Genomic DNA, 23,834 nt, shown 5'->3' with positions numbered 1-23,834 from the left:
CTGAGAGGGGAGCAGGAGGGGCAGGCGGGCCCCCGTCAGCACTTCCCCGGAGATGAGAAGTTACGAGAGAGCTGTAAGCAGAGGAATGACACGATCTGTCTGTTCACCGGTGCTCACTCCAGCTGCTGCAAGGAAGATACTGTGAAGGGGCCAAGGGCAGAAAGAAGGAGATGTGATGTGATGGTGGTCTGGCCCAGGGTCATGGTAGAGGAGAGACGTCTTCAGATTTTAGATGTATCCTGATGGTGGCTCCAGCAGGATGGGGTGGGAGAGGAAGAGACGTGGATACTAAAGTCACCAAGAAATACGACAGGAGAGGTGGGGATGGTGGAGAGGGTGACAGTGAGCTCGAACTCCTCCAGGGGATGAGGGGAACAGGTGTCCACACCACAAGGACAGGGGCTGGGGTACAGTCCACTGCCGCTGAGATTCAAACCAATGGGTGTTTTCTGGGAAAAAGGGAGAGGAATGGTCTAGAGGTGCCCAGGAGGAGCGTGGAAGACCCCTTCCCCATCTTCACTGGCAGACGGCCTGTGAGAGAAAGCAGGTACCACTTGAGTGGGCCCATCCCAGGGAGACACAGCTTCAGTCAGAGCAGGAAGATACAGAAGTAACGTCTAGAGAGAATGGGAATGCAGGACACGATGCTGATGACAGGGCATCATCAGGGCTGTAAGGTGGGTAAACGTATCCAGTTTGCCTGTTACCCCAGCACAACACGTAACACTCCACCACTTTATTCTTGAGAGTGTCCTGGCCCCCAAGATATGTGGGCAGCTGGTTTTAGGGGGTGGGAGGGGGTGGGATGTGGCACAGACATGATGTGCAGAGCTCCAGGACGAGAGGGCAGGGCTGGGTGGTGAGTGGTGCCCCGGGCTTCCTGGGGTGACTCCCATGAGCAGGGGCACAGAGCCCGGTGGACGGCGGTCCTGCTCCTCCGAGCGCTGACCGTGCCCTGCCCCTGCCCTCGGGAGATGCTGTGACATCCTGCTTGAATCCTGACCCTGACTCACAGTCCCAGGGGGCCCTGCATGTCTCCCCTCTGAAAATGCATGTAAAGAGCTTAGTGATAACAGATGTTCCAGAAACACCGGCTCCCTCCTCCAGCCTGCTTTGCTTGGGCCAGCAACGTCTTTCACTGCAATCCCACACAAGTCCTCCTCGGGCCTCTGCCTCCGTCGCAGGCCTGACTTCTGGGTGGTCCTCTACTTGTTCCTCTCTCCATCCAGACTGGCAGCTTCATGAAGGCAGCGGCTTTTGCCTCGTTTTCAGCTAAATTACCAGCAGAGCCAGGCTGACAGCCAACTCCTGGCTGTTTTGTGAATAAACTCCCAGAGCAGTGAATCAGGATGAGTACCTGCGTGTCTGCCCCCAGCCCCCTGCCTGGGGTGGCCAGAGATGGAACAATAGGAAACTCTCCCACAAGAGGCATCTGCATAATAAAACATCTGCAGATCCAAATCAGACAAAGACCTGGGGAGAGGAGGAAAGCCTGCAAACCTCCCCCAACGCGCTGGGGCAATCCTCTTGCTCCTGCCACTTCTGCACGTCTCCATCCTCTTTATGACTTTGGACATATGCTGGAAGAGGCGATATGGGATTCAGACATGTGCCAGCTGTGTGTCTCCCCCCAACCCCCGGCAAGAAATCATCCTCTCCTGTGAGGCCCATCCATTACCTCCGACAGCAAATGGCTGTGATCCCTTCCATGAAGGCTCTGTAAAGGGAGGGCTGGGGTGATGGGAGAACAGGAAGTGGGTGGTGGGAGAAGGCTCTGGGCTGGTATGTAAGTGGTATCTTTTTTACTCACATGTGAATGATCTAGTCGCTGCCCCAGGAGAGAGAGAAATGACCATTATAGCATTTAATACCCTCAGAGGCCTGGCCTGAAAGCAAGAATCTTAATGGACTGAACTAACACTTTGTTCTCCTAATGGATTCTCAGACCCAGGAGAGAAGGAAGTGAGACACAGTCTGATCCTTTGGGGCAATGCTTTTCCAAGAAAAGCCAGCTTCCCTGGAGGGACCTTACTGCTTCCCAGGGATGCGCAGAGTAGAGCACCATGTCTGCATCAGTCCCCTTGCTGAATCGCTGCTACCAAGGCCGTTAAAACAATGCCTGCTACCACGGTACACAGAGCACCCAACGGACAAGTCTCCTTGGATGTGCCACATGCGGAGAAGGAGGAAACAGTCAGATTACCTGCTCTCTGGAAACGGGCTGTGAAGGAAGGGAGTAAAATGAGGAAGAGGGGCTGTCCTGCGCAGAGTGGAATGGGACCTCACACATGGGAACACTGTGATATGCCAGGCATTTATATGTGTTGTCTCACTGAATCTTTGCAGCAATCCTACAAGGCAAAGAGCACCTTCTCTGTTTACAGATGGGGAAACTGAGTTTTATTAGAAGATCCCATGGACGGGGGGGGGCCTGGTAGGCTGCAGTCCATGGGGTCGCTGGGAGTCGGGCATGGCTGAGTGACTTCACTTTCACTTTTTACTTTCATGCATTGGAGAAGGAAATGGCAGCCCACTCCAGTGTTCTTGCCTGGAGAATCCCAGGGATGGGGGAGCCTGGTGGGCTGCCATCTATGGGTCCCACAGAGTCGGACATGACTGAAGTGACTTAGCAGCAGCAGCATCAGAGAGCTGAAGCAACCTGCCCAGGTGCAGCACGGCAGAGGGGCTGAGATTCCAACCAAGAACATGTGCGAGAAGTGAAGAGGGCACCTCCAAAGCCACTGGGGGGCGGGGGAGCTGGTCCTGGCATCCTTTTCTCTAGGCAGTACCCTACCCCACCTGTTCCCCATCCTTTGCAGAAAAAGTCTCCAAGGCAGTCCAGCTCTGGCAGGGCATCTGGTGTCAATATCCTCATAACAGGTAAGGCTCTGGAGGGGATGTCCCGGGGTCAAGGGGCCTCAGAAATCAGAACAGACGTGGAGTGCTGGCTGGGGCCACGCTCCCTCGTGCCTGGTCACCAAACGTCAGGGCTGGCGGGGCTCTCAGAAATGTACGGCAACCCGGAGAGACAGGTGAGTGGCCAGGGGCCCACAGCGAGCTGGCCCCAGGAGCAGACCTGACAAGCCCTGGGTGCTCTCCCACTGGCCCTGGCAGCTGGTACCAGCTGTGCACCTCACGTCTCGCCCTCCACCCCTGACCCCAAGTCGATGTTTGTTTCCAGAGTGGAATCCTATTTGGAGCAAACCGTGGTCGTGCCGGCCACCTCCAGTTATTATAGCTGCTGCAGCAGTTTATAAATATTGAACAGATCCCTCCCGGAGGTCTTGGGAAAGAGTTCTCTTTGCTGTGTGTGTGTAAGAAAGGGAGAGAACGGAGGGGAAAAAAGAGATGCTAGATGAACGGAAAACTTCGGGGTGGGGAAAAGGGAGGGGGAGAGAGTGAGTCGGTCTGGAGAGTGAGAAAGATGGGGCAGATACGTCCACTCCCTTCTCTCCTTCCCCAGCATTTTCAAATGCTCTTATAATAAAGGCTTTGATCGAGCTCAGAAACAGGCAGCAGCGTTGAACGCATAAATATTAAAGCAAACTTTAGACAGCAGGTTTACTATTCAGACATGGAATCCGAGCTGTTCTGTTTATGTTAAGAGGGAGAGGGAGGCGCACCCCAACTGGAAGATGGGGAAGAACTGCTGTCCAGGACACAGACTGGGGCCGGCGCTCACAAGCCGGGTGCAGATCCCTGGACCTTTAGCCTTGAATGCTCAGCTCTGAAAAAGTGCAGGAGGAAGGGTGAGTGGGGAGAAGAGGAACGTCAGCATTTTTACACTGAAAATCCTTGAAGACATAGAAATAATAACAAAATAGAAACTAGGAGAGTAAGACCCTTGAGGTCTAACAGAGATTCCTCAGTGAAAAGGATGGATGTGGAAGGACTAACGCGACTTCTCTGGAGGAGAATGTTGTGCTGGGGCTGGAAGTGGGGGTGTAAGTTTCACCAGGGACATCATGACAGTGAAACTCACTTAAGGAGAAACAGAAGGAAGCTTATTCTTTGCTTACGATGCTAACAGGGTCATATCCCCACGGACTGTTCTCCCACAGACATTTCAGCTGTCTGGAAAAGCACCACCACCCCACCCGCCCCACCAGGCCTTGAAGAGTGAGGTCTGGGTTGGGCTTTCCTGACTGCCTCTGAGTCCAGGCTGTTGCCAGCACTGGTGAAAGGATGAGGCCAGGGAAGGGAAGGAAGGAATCTGCATTTACTGAGCAAGTATTCTGTCCCAGGTCCCCAGCTGCATCTCTATCTCAGCCATCCTTGGGGGCAATCTTCACTTTCGGTTTGGTTTTTACAGAGAAGGAAACCCAGGCTCACACATGTTATCTACTAACTTACCGCAAGTTACAGAGAGCCAGAATCCTGCTGGACTGTGCATCTCAGTTCTACCTCTTCCCACGTAAGCTGGGACTCAAGTCACACCGGTAAAGGTAGCTAATGGCATCAGGCACTTATCATGTGCCAACATGGAAGCCCTTTACTGCAGAACCTCATCTAATTCTCACAGCAAACTTTGGAGGCAGGTTATCCATCTCCATCTTATAAATGCAGGAACTGCTTAGGGGCAGGGCACATGGCTGCCCGAGGTTAAAGAGGCCCCTCTTCAGGATCCTTTCCCGCCTCCCTAAATCCTAGAGGCTCCAGCAGCCAAGGCCTGGTGGAAGTCACACACACACGAACATGTCATCAAAGAGAAATCCCAGCAGCTTCTGTAGCTTGCAAATCACAGAGGCCAAGCTCAGGTTACCAAGCACTCCAAATCAATATGGGAACACATGTTTAGGAGCTTCTGAGAGAGGACTTCAAGCCATAAGGAACACAAGCAAATCAAAGGGCCAGGAGCCAATCTCTGCAAGCGTTCTGAAGTCTTTGGCTCAGTCTTTTCGCCACCACTGAGAATTTTTTGAGTCAGTAATCCTCTAAGCTTTCCTCTGCCAAACAGCCTACCACCACATGGTCTTAACTTTCACCAGTCACTGGAGGCTTCCACGGTAAGCCCTGGCACAAGTATTTATACTGAGAAGTATTTCCAGGTCCTACTCCACATCCAACGAGGGGGCCACTCAATGTACCCCTGCGTCTACCTATGGAGGTGTCACGTTTCCAGAAGCCATGTTCTTATTTAGTCATCAGCTTCATGGGGACAGAGCGTGCAAGGGTGGCTGTCAGAGGCTAGGGGAGGGGGGAATGGGGAGTGAAGGGTTTAATGGGTACAGCCTTTCAATTCTGCTGAAATGAAAGTAAGTTCTGTGGACAGGTGATGGTGATGGCTGCGATGCTTAAGATGGTAACCCTTGTGCATGTTTTACCACAATTAAAAAACAAAACCAAGCACTTCTTCTTGCAGCCTCTCCGGGTCTTCAGGCTCTCTCTCCATCTCCAGCAGCATTAACTGTGCTTTCTTGATTCCCACTCCATCTCTTAGCACTGACTTCAGTCTGCTTTGCGTAGCGGTTATTTATTCCTCATGCGATGGGGCTGAATCCCCCTGGGGACAGGGTCTCCTCGGTGTGTCTAGGGAGCCCACTGAGTGCCCTGTGATGCCGCTGGGTGCTCTGAAAAGATTGCCGCCCTGAATTTTCTTTCTTGAAATGCTTGAGGAGTGTATCAGCCAACTGGCCCAGTTAGAGCTTTCCTTTCCGCCAGATGGAAAGACCGACTGAGTCTGGATCCAGTTTTCCTGCATTAAGAGCGACTTGGGTAACGTCGCTTAACCTCCGCAGGTCCTGGCTTCCTTGTGGGCACAATGGAGAGTGTAATCCTGCTTTTAGGGCTCTTGTAAGAACAGGAGAACATACATTAAAAGCCTGGCACAGAGGATGTGCTTGGGAGTGACCACTCTACCTACTGTGACCCTGATTTCAGGAACAACACAAAGAAGCCTGAAGTGCATCCCCAGTAAGCATTAGCCGAGCCCCTTCTTTGTGGCATGCGTGGCCTGGGCACCAGAAGATAAAAGGCAGGACGACTGTCACTGCCCGTGTGGAGCACATGGTCCTTCTCTAGTACGGAGACCACTGCCCCCCAGGTGGGTGCCACAGGCCTCGGGCCAGAGCGGCTACCCGTTCAGGGAAGGCAGGACTTCAGGAGCACTGAGTACGCAGCCTGCAGAACGAGGGACTTTAACGAGCCATCAATTATTTCTAGCTCTCTTGGCACCTCCAGCACAAAAGGAGGGAGGGAAACTGTGAGAAAGGGGACAGAAATAAAATGGGAAGAGTCCCCTGCTGGGCCTGCCTCATCAGCGTTTTCCTGAGACCCCAAGGGATCCATCAGCTGTCATCCTGCCAGCAAAGCTTGGGAAATATGTAGGCCATAAAATCAAAGAAAAAAGCTTGCATCTAATTAGTATGATTAAAAAAAAAAAAAAGGGGGAAGCAACCCAAACTGAAAAACAAAATTAAAATCAAAGAGGACAGACTGATGAGCTGGTTTTCTTTATGAGGCTTTGTTTTTTCGTGCATTTTGATGGAATGAAGGCTGGGGGAAGGAGTGAAGGCTTTTAAGGGGTGGGCCTAAAGCAGAAGCCCAGCCGTCGCCCCCTACCTAGTCCCGTAGTAGGCTTACCCCTTTTCAACCTCAGCACTGTCTGGAGGGTGCTTGTTGGACCGCATTCATGGGCTGAGGAAAGGTGGACCGTGGTACAGCTCTGCCAGCCAACAACGCAGACAGATGGAACCTGGGGCCAGTGTGAGCCCTTTATTGTAACCTTAGCCTTCCATCTGGAGAGAACGCTTTTGTTTGTTTGTTTTTTGTGGTCAGCATCCTGTGAGGGCATCTTTGACCTGGGCAGTGGCATCTGATTCCTTGGCTTTAAATATCACCTCCCTCATAAAGACTTCCAGTTGTCCAAATTAGCACCTCTCCTGCCTGAATGAGACTGTCTGCTCTCCGCTGGCCAACAAAGGGGTGCAGGCACTGCCTGTCCCCCAAAGCTCACTGTGTACCCAACAGAACTCGAGAGTCTTGTCCAGAAGAACTCCCAACCCCACCTGATGCTCCAGCCTCCCGCATCCCTGCGAGGCCTCCCCTGACGGGGGAGACTCCGTATGAAGGCCACTGACATCCTGTTCCGCCTCAGGCCTCTGTTCCCACTGCCTGGGATGTGCTTCCGCCCCGACACCCTTCCCAGCCCTGAGAGCATCCTCTCTCTCTTCCCTGGGATTCCTGGGTGTGGCCTGCGCCTCCATTACTGCCTCCTTATCACTCCTTTAACACTCTGTTCACAACTTCAGTGCAGCACTTATCACATTATAATTAGTTTCGAGTCTCTCTCCCCCTAGACCATGAACCCTTAGGACAGGGATCTTGCTGATTCTTCCCTGTCTCTCTAGTCCTGGATACAGAGCCTGGCACCCAGCAACTCTGGCTGAGTAGATGTTGAAGCATGTATTTTGTTTGGCTCAGTGGTAAAGAATCTGCCTACCAAACAGGAGACGTGGGTTTGATCCCTGGGTTGGGAAGACCCCCTAGAGAAGGCAATGGCAACCCACTCCAGCATTCTTGCCCGGATAATCTCATGGACAGAGGAGCCTGGCGGGCTATGGTTCATGGAGTTGCAGAGAGTCAGACAGGACTTAGCGACTAAACCATGTCTCCTCAAAAGACTAAAAACTCTATGAGAGCAGGAGCTGTGTGACACCTCAGTAGTACAGTATCAGCACTGTGCTGAGCCCTGAGAAGTCTCAGTAAATATCTGCCAATTTAAACTCACACAAGGGTAGGGTTTCATTCAACAACATTTAAAAATATTCCCTGGGTGTCCACTATGTGCCTGGCATTGCTCTGGGTGCTGAGGAGACATGGGGATCAAGCCAACGGCCCTGCATCACGGAGCTTACATTTTAATGCGTGAGACACACAGAAGAAGTAAACAGAGACATAAATAAAAATAATTACAGACTGTGATAAGGGCCAGGACAGAAATAAACAGGGTGCTAGGATGGGAAATAACAGATGGAGAGAAGTGGATTGCTTCAGGATGGAGGCTGGAGGCAGGAATGGCAGATTTACTGAGGGACTGGCTGTGAAGGGGGCTGGAGAGAGAGCTGAAGGGCCGGACCTGGGTCTGGAAGGAGGGACCTGAGAGCCTGGACAGTGAGGGAAGGAAAGAGACTGGGGAGAGGAACAAGAGTTGTGGGAATGAATGCAGCATCTGTGCAGGCTGTTCACCTGCTCACCTGGCCAGACAATCGACAAATGTGTACTCAGCACCCAGTAGGCGCCCAGCACTTTAACAGGCACTCGGGGAATAAATCGGGCTCTGAGGGGCACTGAGGCTGGCTTGCAACAACTGAAAATCCTGAATAATCTCAGGTACACATGTTAGGATGTCAGGAAGAAAAGCATCCCCCTGCTAGGTGTTAAAAACTCTCTTCCTTTCTCAGATCACTGTTTCGATCATGGGGATGGAGGTGCAGGGAGAAGCTTAAATGCAAGACAGCGGAGCTGAGAGTCACAAAAAGTTCTTACTGAATGTGTGGGCATTGAAAATGAAGGTCCTTTAGAGGCTGGGCTTGCACATCGCCACAGCTGCACCTGAGGGAGGAGATGGCGTGACGCCTGAAGCAGTAACTCATGCGCCTGTGACACTGAGGGGGAGATGCCACTACGGGAGATGCTAGGTGAGGCTCATGAACGGTCCCCCCTTTCCTTTTCCTCGGGGGGAAGACAATAAATTCCAGTACCTCATAGGTTCCATCTGCAAAATGGGCACAAGATTTACCATCCCCACTCGCCAGGGAAGGCAGTGATGATCATGTGGCTTCCAGTCCTAGGTTTTCACCCACACAGTTCCTTTGGTTTGGAATGTCTAAGACCCAGCTCAATGTTCCTACTCCCACACAGCTTCCCATGGGATATTAGCCGTGCCTCACTTGTAACACTGCTGACGATAGTTATCATCACATTTCATAATACTCACAATAGCATTTACCAAGCAAATAGCAAGTACTCAGCTAGCATCTACCAAGAACTTATGAACTGGAGATACTTTCCATATATCATCTCATTTAATCCTTTTACCTATTCTAGGAGGTCTCTGAGCAATTGGATATCTTGCCTGAGGCAGCACCGCAAACAGAAGGAACAGGATTCACTTCCAGGAGCCAGATCCCAGAACCCAGGGCTCTTAACGTCTCACTCTATTATATATATCATTTATCTCCACATTTCATCCCCCACCTGAAATGGGAGTTATAAGCCACTTACCCGCACACCCTTCAAGTAAATCTAGCCTAATTCCTCGGCTAAGAAGTGGGCAGAATGAGGGTCAGAGAGGGACACGATGTGCCTGCGGTACCGTCCACCATGACTCTGAACTCTGATGTTATCAGCAAAGTCCAGCGTGGGCTCCTGCTGCCGTGTGTGCTGGTCTGTGCTAAGTGGTCCGAGGGTGGGCACTGCATCACAAAGCTGACCGAGAGCGTGCTCACCGACCGGAGGTCTCCTGGGAGCCGCTCCAGTTGAGTCAAGTCCAGCCGAAAAGGGACCCGCTGGGGAAGGTGAAGGAAATTCACCCGCGCATTTCCTGTGTGCTGGCCACTAGGCTGGATGCTGTCATGTAGCATCCCATGAACTTTTCCAAATTTCTTCTAGATCTTGCTCACACGGCTGGGGGAAGGCAGAGCTAGCACTGGAAAGCAGGCGTGCTTTTTCTCTTATACTATCCTGCCTCAAACTCACTTCATTCTGCCTTAACTCCAGGTAGTTCTGATTAGTTTCTTTGTTTTTTTTTCCCTAAGAAAGCAATTTCCTTTCACTACATGCAGCTTGGACCTGGATTTTTGTGTGTGTGTGTGTGTGTGTGTTTAAATTTCCAATCCCTACTGCTTCTTGTTTGTGTTTTTAAAATTCTGGAAGTGGAGAATCAGAGGCAGAGATTAACTAGGTTAGTCTTTGGTATTCTGACAGGATGATCTGGACACAGACCGAACTGGACAACACACTTAAGCCTGCAGTGCAGAGAATGCTACGCACCAAATTCCAGGCATACAGACAGAGATGGAAAGAAAGCAACATCTAATTAATTCCCTGGAGCCCCAGACACAAGCAACATCCAACTCACCCTTGATGATGTGCCTGACGATTTTGATGGAGCTTCCACGCATATTCAGGATCTGGTGAACCCTCTGGCGAATCTAATAAGGAAAAGAAAGAGTGGACAGAGAAAGAAAGAGCATCATTTGTCCTGGTAGACATCAGAATACATCACACTGGAAGTATTCACTTCACCCCCATCCCTGAGAAAGAGGGCCCACATAGAGCGAAGGAATTCAAGGAGTGTGTGATCCACTTCCTTTGAGAGACTCTCCCCTAAGCCGGTGGCAGGCAAGGAGGCAGGGATGGATGGGCCCACCCAGGGCAGCCCCTCCTACCTGGGGCACGTTGGCATTGCAGATCTCTGCCATGATGTAGCAGATGTGCTGGAGGACAAACAGCCCGGCGTCCAAGCGCCGGAGGTAGAACTCATCCTCGATGTCATTGTCGATGATCTCCCCACGCCGGACCATGTCCTAGAAAGGAATGAACATTGGGGAACAAAAGTCAGACGGTGAGTGGAGGAGGAAAGAATAGGCTTCTAGTCCTCTCACGATTCACAAGAGAATAGTAACGACAACTACAACAACGAAAGAAAACCACTCTGCCTTCATCTGCCTCCTGCTTGACTCATTATTCTAAAGTATCTTATGTTCTCATTGTTACCGGACTAGAGGCTCACAGAGTCAAGACTAAAGTCCATTATTTTCTCTATACAAAGACTCAAGGCCAAAATGATCACATCCACACATTCAACCTGAAAAAATAAGCTGATGGGGACATAAATCTATTTATCTACTTCTACTCATTCTTTACTCTGGTTCCCGCCTCCATCAGTAACCTCTCTACAAGATATACTTAACTCTCTTTTTCTTCCAAATTAAATTAACCTAGGGAGGAGAGGTCCTCTTTCTCTACAATTCTGATTTGGTGCCCTCCTGATGGTGCAGGTACCCATTCTACGTGTCCCTTCTGGCTTATATTTTGTTAGATACAAAACGCCAACCTTTCCGTTTCATTCCACGAGTTCAATACTTCCTCAAGGTCAAAGAGCTAATCTCTTTCCTCTTTAGGGAGTCTCTTTCCTAAAGTTTTGTAACCCCAGACCTATCAGACTTGCTCTCCCCATATATGTTCCTGTATAGCGGATTCTTTAAAAAACAAACCTAGCTTTATCCAGATACAATTGAAGTACCATAGTATTCAACCATTTAAAGTAACAGTTTTGTGTGTAGTCAGAGTTATGCAACCACCATCACAGTCATTGCAGCATATTTTCATTCCACTCCACCCCAAAGCCCCTCATTCAGAGGATTATCACCACCTCTGCCAAGACAGCTCTTCTTCCCATATCAGGGCCTTTACTGCCTTGCTTCCTAAGAGTTCTGGGATATCTCTCATGCCAACACTATAAAGCAACCTCTCCTACAGAGCCTTCCTTGATCATTTAAGGATAACAAAACTCCTTTCCAAAATTCCTGACAGTACCCTTGCAGGCCACTCCACGGCATGCCGTCTTCTGGCCCATCATATGCACATGGATTTCAGTTACTATCAGCTCTCTGTTTCTATAACTCCCTCTATCTCATGAGGGTGGGCTGTGAGCTCTGCGAAAGTGGGGACTGAATTCTGTCTTTACATCCCCGGCTCAGTAAACATCCACGCGGTGAATGAGAGGAAAGAGACATGACTGCTTCAGGCTGTCAGAGTCGGAACTGGGTGAAAGACTCGTTCTGCACGACTAGCAGATTGGTCTGAGAAGACAGGCGCTTGAATACATGCTTCTGATGACAACAACCCATTTCTTAATTCTGTCAGTGGTTTTACGGCCATGGTTCCCTCTGACAATTCAGGCACCTGTCACTGATGGAAGCCCTAGGGACCCTGCTTTCCACGCTCCCAAACTCGAAGGACTTCCCACCGTGGTCATCAATCCCCACCAGCATCCTTCAGAGACTATTTAGACGCAGATAACGCACTTCTTTATTTGCCCACGGGGCCTGCCTGTAGCTCCTTTCCATCTTGTTCCTAAAGGCCTCTGTCTGTGAGGCAAAAGAAGGCTCTACCAGGCCTGGCGCTGCCTGGTAAAGCACCGCCACTAATTCAGAGCTTTGTGTAGTAGCAAATTCCTTGGTAATCTGGTGAGAGTGTTAATGGTCACGAGGTAGTCAACACAGCACCGGACTGATGTCCAAGGAGTTTAAAAATAGAAGGGCCTCTTTAGCTTCTCATTTGTTCATAATCATAACTTCCTGCTTCAGAACTCCTAAGTGTTCAACAGCTGGGGGCACAGGAAGGAAAATTACTCTTTGACTTCTACTCATGCAAAAAGCATTTGCAGCTAATACTTCACATTTCTATAATGTGGTGGAGTTTAAAGTGTTATTATATATATGGCCCTTATTACCAAATTTAAAGTGAGCAGGGAAGGGATATTAATCCCATTGTACAAATTAGAATCCAAGGCACACAGAGGTTAAGTAAGTTGTTCATAATTACATAATTACCAGTTACTCGAATATGGACTCCCCAGGGATAGGAATCCTGTCTGATTCATCTCTGAGGCGGAAATGAATAACGTGAAGCAGAGTGCTCAGATCCGGACCCTGCTTAACTGCCCTGTGGCCAGAACACCGTTCCAAGCACTGAGTTAAGGCAGAAAAGGAGCAAGAATGAAGCTAAGGGGATGTGCTGGTCTTAGTCACCAAGGAGCTGCCGGTCTGACTGGGAAGATCACAGCAACACAGAAAATGATCAAAAAGTAAAGGGATACAGTGTGCCCACAAGTTTAAAGTAATTACAGGTGGTGGGTGCTAATCAGGTTATAAGACACTGGGAAGAAGCGACTTTTGGATAAGGCTTCAAGGCTTCTGATCGGCAGACGCAGTAGGACGAATGACTTAAGGATGAAGGCAGGGACTCCCCTGGTGGTCCAGTGGCTACGACTCTGTGCTCCCAAGACAGGGGGCTCAGATTTGATGCCTTGTCAGGGAACCAGAAGATCCCACACATGGCAACTAAGAATTTGCATGTCGCAACTAAAGATGCCATGTGCTGCAACTAAGATCGAAGATTCTGCGTGCTGCAACTAAGACCCGGTGCAGCCAGAGAAATAAATATTAAACAAAAAATAAACTGAAGGCATTTCTGTGGCCTGAAGCCTTACACAAAATGCATTATGCTCTTCATACCTTCTGCTCGTTGGCCTGCCCCCACCACCCGCAACACACACAGCATAAACAGGCCTGCCCTCCCTTTTCTGGCCCCCTCACGTTTGCTTGTAATGTTGGTACTCTCCCCATACCCCAATCTCTATCATAATATATTTAAAGTCTAAAATGCGATATTCCTTATAAAATTTTTCCTGAGATATTTAAAAATTTGTACCCTACAAAGCACCTTGCATATTACTCTCTGCAAAGCGGACTCCTGAAAAGCATTTGTGAATCTGTCCACCAGAGAAGTGAGACAGGATGAGCTGCAGACTATGCTGTGCAGGAAAGTGAATGAGGATGTGTGAACACCTGTCTGATGGACATGGCAGTTTCAAGTGTTGAGAGGTAGGCAAAGTGTACAGCTCGTAGGTTACACAGTGTCAGCCTATATGAGAAGCAGATCAGATGGAGAAGAGAAGAGGGGTGGAGAGGGGAGAGAAGAGAGACCAATCCCTCAGTGCAAATCTGGGAACCGGGGGAGAAACATATTCATTCATCCACTAGTAAAGAACACTAGCTCAGTGTTCCTGAACACTAACTATGAACCAGCTATTATATGATGTGCTGGGAGCAGCAAAGATAAATAAGACAGTCTACAGAATCAAGGAGATTAAAGTCAATGAGGTTAACAGGTATGAACAAACTTCTTTTTTAAATGTAGTAATGGCCAGTATGAAGGACCTTGCAAATTGTACTGAATGCCAGAAGGAGAGGCTACGTTTGTTCTGTTTGGGTTATCAGGAGAGTTCCAGGAAAATAACATTTGAGCTGGATTCTGAAGAAGCATGACAAGCTGGAAAGCACATTGTAAGCAGAGGGAATAACAACAGCATGGGTCAGCTTGGCGAGGGTGGAGAACAACAGTGGGATACCACTGTCACTAACAGGAAGAAGGGAGTGTTTCTTTGCTTCTTAGATCCTAGCTTCCGGCACATCATAGTTTTTGACTGATTACTAAATACCAGGCATTGCGTGAGGCAGTCTGAATAGTAACCGTTGCCACCACCATCTACTCGCCTTGCGGGAGCAGCTTGTGTTTGCTGAGGGCTTAGCATAGTGTCAAGTGCTTTACCTACACTGACTCCATTACCTCCCACAAATACTGTGAATGAGACGGTTAGATAGCATCACTAACTCAATGGACATGACTCTGAGCAAACTGGGAGACAGAGGAGCCTGGCATGCTGCAGTCCATCAGAACGCAAAGAGTCAAAAACGACTTAGTGGCTGAACAACGACAACACTAGGGATCATCGCCCCCATTTCCAATGAGGAAACTGACTCAGGCTGAACAACCTCCCTAAGGTTAGTGGGAAGCAGGATGGGGGACTCAAATCCAAGTCTGTGCTCTCTCTTCATGCTACCATGTCTGCGGAGGCATGACAGATTTTAGAGCTGTTTGGAGAACAAAGGAAGATACTAAATTAGAGTGGTAGAATGGCTTAAGAACAGAGCTTAGCAAAATTAAGTTTCTCCAATTACGTCAGAAGTGCCCCTGGTAGTTTTTCCTTTTTCACACTCTTCCCCACAATCTGATCCTCTTTTAACCAGACATACTGTACCTTCCAGTTTCTCCAAATGTTGTCATGGGGAAAGGATGGACCCAAGAGAGCACTGCCAAACCCTATTTTTTCCTCCTTCCCCAGAACTTCAAGACTTCGACATTCTACTTTTAGACACGAGGCTGCATGATTTGAAAGTGAAATTTTCGAATGCAGATCTGAGACAGGATTGCAGTTCATCTCCAGGAGAGGCATCACCATAACTGCACTGAACATACACAAAGATGAAACAGAGATTGGCTTCGAAGATGGGAGTTTCTGCCCTGACAGTTTTAGAAGCATCAGAGAAACCAGCACGGAGAGAAGGGGCTGCTGTCAGCACAGCACCTAATCTAGCCCGTTACGACTCTGTGGCTGGCATGGAATATTTACTGCTGAGTGAATTCAGGAAAGGAGAGCACAAGTGTGTACTCCATGTTCAAAGGGAAATTTTAAAAAAGCAAGGTGATTATGTATTATTCTGATGGAAAATAAGGAAGTTTGGGTAACAGTTGTTTAAGGCACATTTTCTTAAGTTCTGGTCTTTTTAAAAAGAAGCAGGATGGTACGTCACCTTTATTATCCATGCCTGTCTTACTATGTGTGAACAGAGCCAACTTTTTATAAATGGATTAATGAATTTCTGGCTCCTTTTCTTGGTTTCTAAGATACTAGATAACAACTTGATCTTGTGATAAGAACCTGATACAGTTCTTTGGATTTCTGAGTGTGAGGAAAAAGAGCTACACATCTGAAAGAACTAAGCAAATGGGATCAGATCTCAACTCAAACTTATTAGGGTCCATAGGCAAGTCATTTAAATATTTTTGGCCGTGGCTTCTTTGCTTGGAAACTAGAAGCCTGAACTGGATCTGGGAAGGGAAATAGGGTTCCTGAGCACTAACTCTAATCCACTAGAATGGCTACAGAGAACCATATTGGCAAAGCATTATGAAGCCAAGTTGCAGCTTAGTTGGGGAAGCACACTGAAACCTATTAGCACTGTAAATACCAGTCTCAGGTTGGGGAGTGTACAGGGCTGACTTTTATCTTCCCTGATTTGATCTTCTTGAAGGTGCCTTTTAGCTTTGATAACCTGTGGCAAATCTAGGACTGAAGCACCTTAACAGCCAGAAGCAGTGGGTTTTTACCCACATATGGGTAAATTGATAGACTGGAGCTGTTGACAGACAGTGCTCCGAGACAGTCAGAAGAGCCACTGGGAGACATGCCTCCAGTAGTCGTCACCTCAACAGCAAGTGGTGAGCACTGACAATTAGCTCATCCTGTCATCAATAAAGTAACTTCCCTGTAAGAAAGAGACAACTCTTGGATTTGCTGGTACATTAGAGGGGCTATTTTAAAACAATATGAATGTGTAAACTGAATGCTCTTAAAATGGGAACATGATTGATAGAGATTAAAGAGAAATTCCCCCAAACCAGTAGCCTCCTTAAATATGGTACAGATATTATACTTTACAAAATTTCCCAGTGAAAATCTATATACACATTGAACTGTATTTGAAATAAGGCATGAGAGTTAAGATTTAAAGGATGTCCCACAAGCTAATGCATTCAACTCTCAAGTTTGAGAAGAGGGGAGGTGACCGTCTTCTCTGTGAAGCAATGACAACTCAACATCCATGTATGGCATTTTTTTACTTTTCAGAGCAGAGGACCTGCATTAACCTCACTTGCTGTATATGCCCGGTGTTGTGTGTGCACAGGAAATACCATTTTCAGATTTCACAGATGGAAAAACTGAGATAGACATCAAATGACTGTCGCTGAGTTTTGCTTAGAGACTTTAGTGGGATATGATTTCCTAGTCTAAGACCTTTTCCTGTTAGTCCTTTCACTCTGACAAAGGATGGGCGAGGGACTCCTCTGGTGGTCCAGTGGTGAAGAATCCATCTTGCAATGCAGGGGACATGAATTCAATCCCCGGTCAGGGAACTAAGATCCCACATGCTACGGAGGAACTAAGCCTGCGTCACAGCTAGAGAGTCTGTACACCACAGCGAAAGATTCTGAATGATGCAACAAAGATCCCACATACTGCAACTAAGACCTGACACAAACAAATAAATAAATAAGGGGGGAGGGAAGGATGGGTGGGAAAAATGGAATGATAACAGCAAAATTTCCTGGGTCCTCACTGTGTATCAGGCACTGTGCTAAGCACATTCATGAATTTCTCACTATTCCTTAAACCCCAAGAGGTAACAAGAATCATAACTAATTCCACTTTCAAATAAACTGAGGTTTAAAGAGAGGAGAATTCTCCAAAGGTCGCAAAGCTCAGAGCTGAGTAAGTGTCGGAGACAGGATAAAAACCCACATGAGTCTGGCTCCAAGCCTGTGATCACTTCCCTAGTTCAAAATGTCTTTGTTTTATAGACCTTTTCCATATTAGCCTATGAGCAAATAGATGGGGTTTTTCTTCATGCTGTATCTGGGAACCACTGTAATTGACCAGCATTAAATGTAAGATCATCTAGCTCCTTTGCCTTTTTCTTATAAATTGAAGAAACTTATATTTAAAAAAAAAATGAAAAAACGAGGAGGGATCTCTAGCTAGACTAGCAAACTCCACGTGTAAATCAGGAGAGTTAAAAAAACAAAAAAAGATAATCTGAAAGGTTTTACTTTGTTCATTTCATAAGAGAGGGCTAGAATAAAAACTTAGATGGTAATTCAGTGAATAGCGCATTAAGTAGAACAGACTGCAATTCAGGGCAGCATAAGCATCTTTGGGGGCTGCTAAAATAAGCAGATTCATCTCCAAAGACACACACAAGGAGGTGGTGCGTGTAGCATCAAGGTGCCGTTGCTGCAGGGCTGTGTGTGCGCTCCCCCTCCCCCAGTCACATCCTCACTTTAAATGTTAATCTGTCTTCAGAGTGCTACCAGATCACTACCTTGCCAGGTGCCTCTATCTCTCTCCGCAGGCAAGTCGCAAGCCTCCAAATGAGCGTGTGGATGCCACTTCTAATCTGCCCCTGACAGGCGGCCAGCTGCCCCTCGCTGATGGAAGGAGACAGTCATAAAAGAAGCTGCTATGAAGCCAATAGGAATCCCTCTTTCCTTAATAAGTGGGGACATGGCTCAGAACCCCAGCGGGGGTCACTGCTGCTGTGTAGTCATGGGCAGGAACTGCCCCACCACTGAGAAAAGGCCAATTTCCCTTTTTCTTCCAGAGTAAAGGGAGAGACAGGCAAGTGGAGAAGGAGGAGACACAAACAGCAGCCAAACAAAATCTTCTTCCAAGAGCTTCTGAAACAGGGTAGACTGTGAGAGAGGAGACGAGGGCCTGCAAGTCATTTTCAGCAGGGGAAACAGGCTGGAGAATTAGTGAAAGGGATCTTTTTCTTTTTTTCTGGGAATTTACAGCTAACTGATAGCAGCTCTGATAAGAACCCAAGGGTATCAGGCCAGAGTTTGCAAAGAGAAGAGAGACTATGCGTTAGGCCAGCCTTAAACACATGAGCACGTGCCACTCTGATAAAGCCACCATGAAAAGTAAAACACACACATATACACACCAGGTAAGGCATTTCCCAAAAGAATGTAATCTGTGTGGGGCAGAGCTGGGATTTAAACCTGGGCTATACGATGCCAGGGTTCATGTTCCTTCTATGGTAGGTAGCATGACGCCTCCATCACAGGTGGCGTCACATCAACCATCTAAATGTACCAAAAACAAGCAAGCAGACTGCTAGACTACTCACTCACTGGATTGTGACAACATATAAGACAGCCTTGTGGCTCCCTGGTAAAAAACCTGCCTGCCAAAGCCGGAGATGAAAGAGGTGCAGGTTTGATTCCTGGGTTGGGAAGATCCCCTGGAATAGGAAGTGGCAACCTGCTGCAGTATTCTTGCCTGGAAAATCCCATGGACAGAGGAGCCTGGTGGGCTACAGTCCATGTGGTTGCAAAGAGCTGGACACAACTGAGCACACACACACTCTCCCAAGCCAGCCTCAAGAAAACCAGGGCTTCTGTGAAGTGCTGTGGGAGAGACTGTGAGCCCACTGAGAGAGGACAGAGAGGATGAGAAAAGCAAAATCGAGTGCTCAGGGCCAGAGACTTTCCTGGCGGTCCTGTGGGTAAGACTTCACTTTCCAATGCAGGGGGTACGGGTTCGATCCCTGGTCAGGGAGCTAGGATCCCACAGGCCTCGTGGCCAAAAAAACCAACACATAAAACAGAAACAGTACTGTAACAAATTCAATAAAGACTTTAAAAATGGTCCACATTAAAAAAAAAAATCTTTCAAAGAATGCTCAAGGCCTTACTGCAAGGGAAGAGGCAGAGGAGTTGGGCCAGGACCCAAGTCCCCCAACTAGAAAGGATGATTGTGATTGGGAAGGGGGCAAGCAGGGAGGGAGGAGAGAGCGGGGAGTGGGCATTTGGCTAAATCTGCCTCTAGGAAAGACAGAAGCAGGAGGGAGGGGAAAGCACTACTCCATCCCTTCCCCCACCAGCTCTGGCTTCTACTGCTGTAAGCTGTGGCCTGCCAAATCCATAGACTGAGAATTTTGGGAACCACTGTTCAAGGAACAGCTGAGAGGAGCTCTCAGCAGGATTCCCTTTTTTTTCTGGCCTGCCCGGAAGCTTCCAGCACAGTTAGCAGAAGACCTGACTGCAGTCTCACTTCCCTGTCTACACGGCTTGGTAGGTGTGCTTTATGATCCTGGACCCCACGCATCTGCTCCTCCGCTTTACCTCCTTGGTACAAATCTATAAATGAGTGTCAAACGCTAAGGAAATCGTCAAAGTCGGTCTTGGCCATCAAGTCCTGTGGATACTGTTTCATTACAAGAAGTCCGTCTTTCTCTTTCCAGGATAAAGCCTGGGATGATTTAACTGTGGCAAAATTAGCATGCAATTTGTAAGTCATTACGGTGCAAAGTATGTGGTGAGAAGGCTTTATTGAATAAACCTGCTGAGAATAATTTCCCCAGGAACTAAAAAAAGGAAAACCTCTCTCCAAGGCTCTTTCCTTCCTCTTTTAAAATCCCTGCCAGTACCTAAATAATTATCTCTTATTTTTGACATGCAGAAGCCTGGCATCCCTATACATTGAACCAGCAGAAGCCAGACGATACCCACAGGAAGTCAGGACATCTGCCTAACAACAGGGACCTTGGTATTTTCTGGGCTTCTTGTTGCTTAGGGAGTCAGGTGAAATCTGCTGAGACAAGCACCCTGGGTATTTACAGACCACAGAGAACTGCTGCTCACTCCAAGAGTCTCAAGAATTACATGCCCTTTAAAAGTCCAGGTCAAATCTTGTTAACCAGGAAGCCCCAGGGTATGTTTAGATACTTTGTGGCCCTGGAGTCTCACGGACACTGAATATAACATGAGAAAGCAGTGGACAACTGCCCAACACGTGGAAGTCTTTGCTAGTTAACAGACTCTTGCAGTAACGCGACTGGAACCGAGTCTGTATACAATACAATTATCAGTCTGTCCTGCAGACGCTTCTAAATAAGAAGTTTTTAATACAGCTACAGATCTGCCACAGAATGTACACAGTTGTAGAAAATATTTTTTTGATGATGGGGCTATTCAGAGAAAATACAAATTAGGGTTAACAATGAGAGTTTAGGTATAATGTAGGAAACTCTGGACTCTCTATCTTTCCTGACACCCACAGACAAATATTAATTTTAACTCGTGAGTAGCTGTCTTTCATTCATTGCATGTTAGTCACTAAGTAGGCCCTGGGAACATGATGAACAAGAGGGATGAGAGTCGCATAGAGAGAGAGTCAACAAATGTATGAAGTCAGCACAGGTCCGGGAGAAGCACTGGCAGTTGGGGGGGCGCTGCTTCACACGTGGCAGGGGGGTCACTCTGAGGGGCTGACATTTAGGCCTGCAGACCATGAGACATGGTCTCATGAAGACATGTCTCGTGACATGAAGACCATGACATGTAGGCCATGAGACCTGAAGGTGGAAGGAGGCACCAGCTCGAGAAGAGGCAGGACAGAGGGAAAAGCAAAGACTAGGAGAGAGGAGGCTAAGGCACAGCAGCAGGAGAGAAAGGAGGAGAAGTGGGGGGTGGGGGGTGGGTCTGAGATCCCACAAAACCACGCAGCACAAGGGAAGGAAGAAAACACGTGTATGCGGAGGGCTGGTGGTAGAAACAGTCCTCACAGAGAAAAAAGGAAAGGTTCTCCCGCAGCTCTCCGTGCCAGGACCCGTGAAAGCAGCTTTCGCCTGTGTGATATCTATGTCACCGAATTCTGAAATGTGTAATTCCTCACACTCCCACAGGTTGAGATGTGCACCTCAAAAAACAGAGCACCAGAAAGGAAGAAAAGAAAGCTGGAGAAATGAGGCTGTGTGTCTGCAGTCGGAGAACCCGAAGCAGCCTGGCTCTAAAGTCCATGCTCCCCCATCTCACCTTCTGTCCCTGGAATGTAACTTAACAGTTGCCCCCAAACTTAACTTGGCCTCCCACGGCTGCTGCTTTGCTCCTGTTCCTGGAAATGCCCTGTACGTCCCCTTTTGAGGTGCAGCTCGGCTTCTGCCTCATCCGCAGAACTGTTTGGGGTGACTCGAGGTGCAGATGGCTGCCCCTGCGCCCTGGATTCGTCTAGCCCTCAGCAGCAGTAGCGGTGCTCCCTGGCCCCTTCTCTCGACACCTGAACCTGTGCTCACCCCAAGCTGGTGTCAAGCTTGGAGCGCCTGCACAGAGCAGGTGCCTGAGAAACACGTGCCACATGATGGGACTCTTTTCTGTGAATCTTGGTCAACTGTAGACCCGTGGACGTCTGCATGGTGCCCATGGCAGTCTGAAGTCTGCAGGGACAGCGGTGGCTCCGAGACACTCATACTGTCAATACCTGATCCCCCTTCTCTTGGTCAATTTATTTAAGGTGTTTTTGTTGCAGGCCTGGCACAATATATGAGATATTTATTTCTTACAGATCTGATAGTCAACATTATCAAGAAAAACAAGGATTCAATTCGGGTCAACAAATATTTGCTGAATTCCCAGTAGGTGTGGAACATTCAAGTTTAAAGGGAGGAGGCTGGAGTGAGGCAACAAACACGAGAAGACTACATGAAGGAGAGACAGGACAGAGGTTGTTCGTTCCAAGTCCCTTTATACCTGGGAGGCAGCTTCATCTGGCAGGGTGCGCTGCTCACAAACGCCCCCCTCACCCCCAGCCTGCCCCGACTCTCTGAGCAACACCAAGGCTGCTGAGCACTGACAGCCTTGGAATGTTTGCCAGGGCCCAGCTGAACGGCCTTGGCATCAAGGAGACAGATGTTTGTCAGGGAATGGCAGGGCCCCACACCTGTGGCACACAGAAGCACTGGGAATGCTGGGGAGAATGGCTGCAGCCATTACTCTCCATCAGTGCTAATCAATTTCATACCCTCTTCAATGCTGATAATAGATAATCTTGTGGGAAGCAGGCCAAGTTTCCTAACAGCTCCATGCAAGCTGCTCCCTGATGCCCAACAGCTTACTCTGGTCTCTCTCAGAAAACAAAACAATACCCCTTCGAAAAAAAGCAAAAACAACAACAAGCAAAAACCAAAGCCTATTCCAGCTGAGCCTCAGACAAAGCACCTGACGGTGCCAATGCTCTGGTCTGCTAGGACAGCTCCTTCTGGGTTATTTGGGAAGGAGGATGCTCTTAGGAACAGGGCGGCCTGGCTTACTTAACACTTACACAGGAATTTCAAAGGAAGCTAGGAAAATCTAGTAACAGCAGCAGGTAAGTACTGAGCAAGGTACTGACATGCTTTATGCTTGGTCTTCACGATAGCACTGAAAGGGAGGTGTTAGGTCCATTTTACAGATGAGAACATCAAAGCTCAGAGCGGGGACTTCCCTATAAGTCCAGTGGTTAAGAAGCTGCCTGGCAACATAGGGGACATGTGTTTGAACCCTGGTTTGGGAAGATCACACATGCCTGGAGCAACTAAGCCTCTTGAGCCCTAGCTCCGCAACAAGAGAAGCCACTGCGATGAGAAGCCCTCGCACTGCAACTGAGAACCCCAGCTCACTACAACTAGCCTGTGTGCAGCCAAAAAAAAGAAAAAAGAAAAGGTTGGAGGAGGTCAACTCATTTGTCCAAGGTCTAGGAAGCAGCAGAGCTCAAGTTCAAATCCAGGCTTATCTGGCTCCCTACGCCTCACGCTTACCTTTCCACTAGACTGCCGCCCTTCTATACAGAAGACAGCAGCTAATCAACCTCTTACTGTGCTTTTCATTTACTCCATTTTCAAAAAATGGCAGAGTTACCGAAGTATGTTCACCTGAACCTGAGGGAAAACACTAAGTGGGAGAGGACTTGAGAGACCCCTTTGCTGAAGAACCCGGGCTACATGAGGCGTGGTGACAAGACGAGGCAAGGGGTGAATTTGAGGTAGATGCCTGCACTCAAATCCTAGTCCTCGGACTCCCAGGTGTCCCTGCTACCAGCCCTGAAAATCTCCTTCAGCAGACAACTTGGGGGACGCCATAAGAGCTGGAGTTCTAGTTGTCCTGGGGCTGTCTCCCTACAAAAGTCTAGGGAAAGTTCAATCTGTTTCTAATTACCGTTCAGTCCAAGAAAAAGAATACATTACCCTGGCATTTTAACAATCACTAAGTATCGACCATGTACATGCTGCTGTAAAGGGAAGAAAAGATGGAAGAGGAAAGTTTAAGCAAAGAATAAAACAGAGAGGCTGATGCGTGTGGAATGAAAGGACTGTGTGTAGAATATGCTGGTATCTGAAGTCCAGCCTCAGAATTTAGAGTCTCTGCCACTTGTCTTGTAGTAGTCTCATCATATAAAAGAAGACAGTTCCAGCCAATCAATCTAACCAATCAACAAACATCTGAGGACTCACCAGGTTTAGAGAGCACAAGGAAACCACAAGAAGGATACACACGGTTACTGTCTCCTGCTATTTATAAATGAAGGTATATTTTGTGAAAGGGAATGGGTAGCTGAGAAGCACACAGACAACAAGGTCACTGTCTTCCCCAAGCTCTAGTCTCTC

At 48.3% G+C, this 23,834-nt stretch overlaps 1 protein-coding gene across 1 annotated transcript in view; it reads right to left on the bottom strand.

The window, feature by feature from the left end:
• The window catches only part of CTNNBL1 (catenin beta like 1), a 161,081-nt gene that overhangs the window by 655 nt on the left and 136,592 nt on the right, over window positions 1-23,834 (bottom strand). The window contains exons 14-15 of the mRNA XM_068987209.1: window positions 10,392-10,529; window positions 10,082-10,154 (exon numbers count right to left, since the gene is read on the bottom strand). Of these exons, the coding sequence (XP_068843310.1) occupies window positions 10,082-10,154; window positions 10,392-10,529 (211 nt within the window). The remainder of the gene's footprint in view (window positions 1-10,081; window positions 10,155-10,391; window positions 10,530-23,834) is intronic.

This window comes from Capricornis sumatraensis, chromosome 15 (genome assembly GCF_032405125.1).
Source record: "Capricornis sumatraensis isolate serow.1 chromosome 15, serow.2, whole genome shotgun sequence".
NCBI classification, from domain to species: Eukaryota; Metazoa; Chordata; class Mammalia; order Artiodactyla; family Bovidae; genus Capricornis; species Capricornis sumatraensis.
The sequence above is the reverse complement of the archived record's forward strand: the minus strand, read 5'-3'. Positions and strand labels throughout refer to the sequence as shown.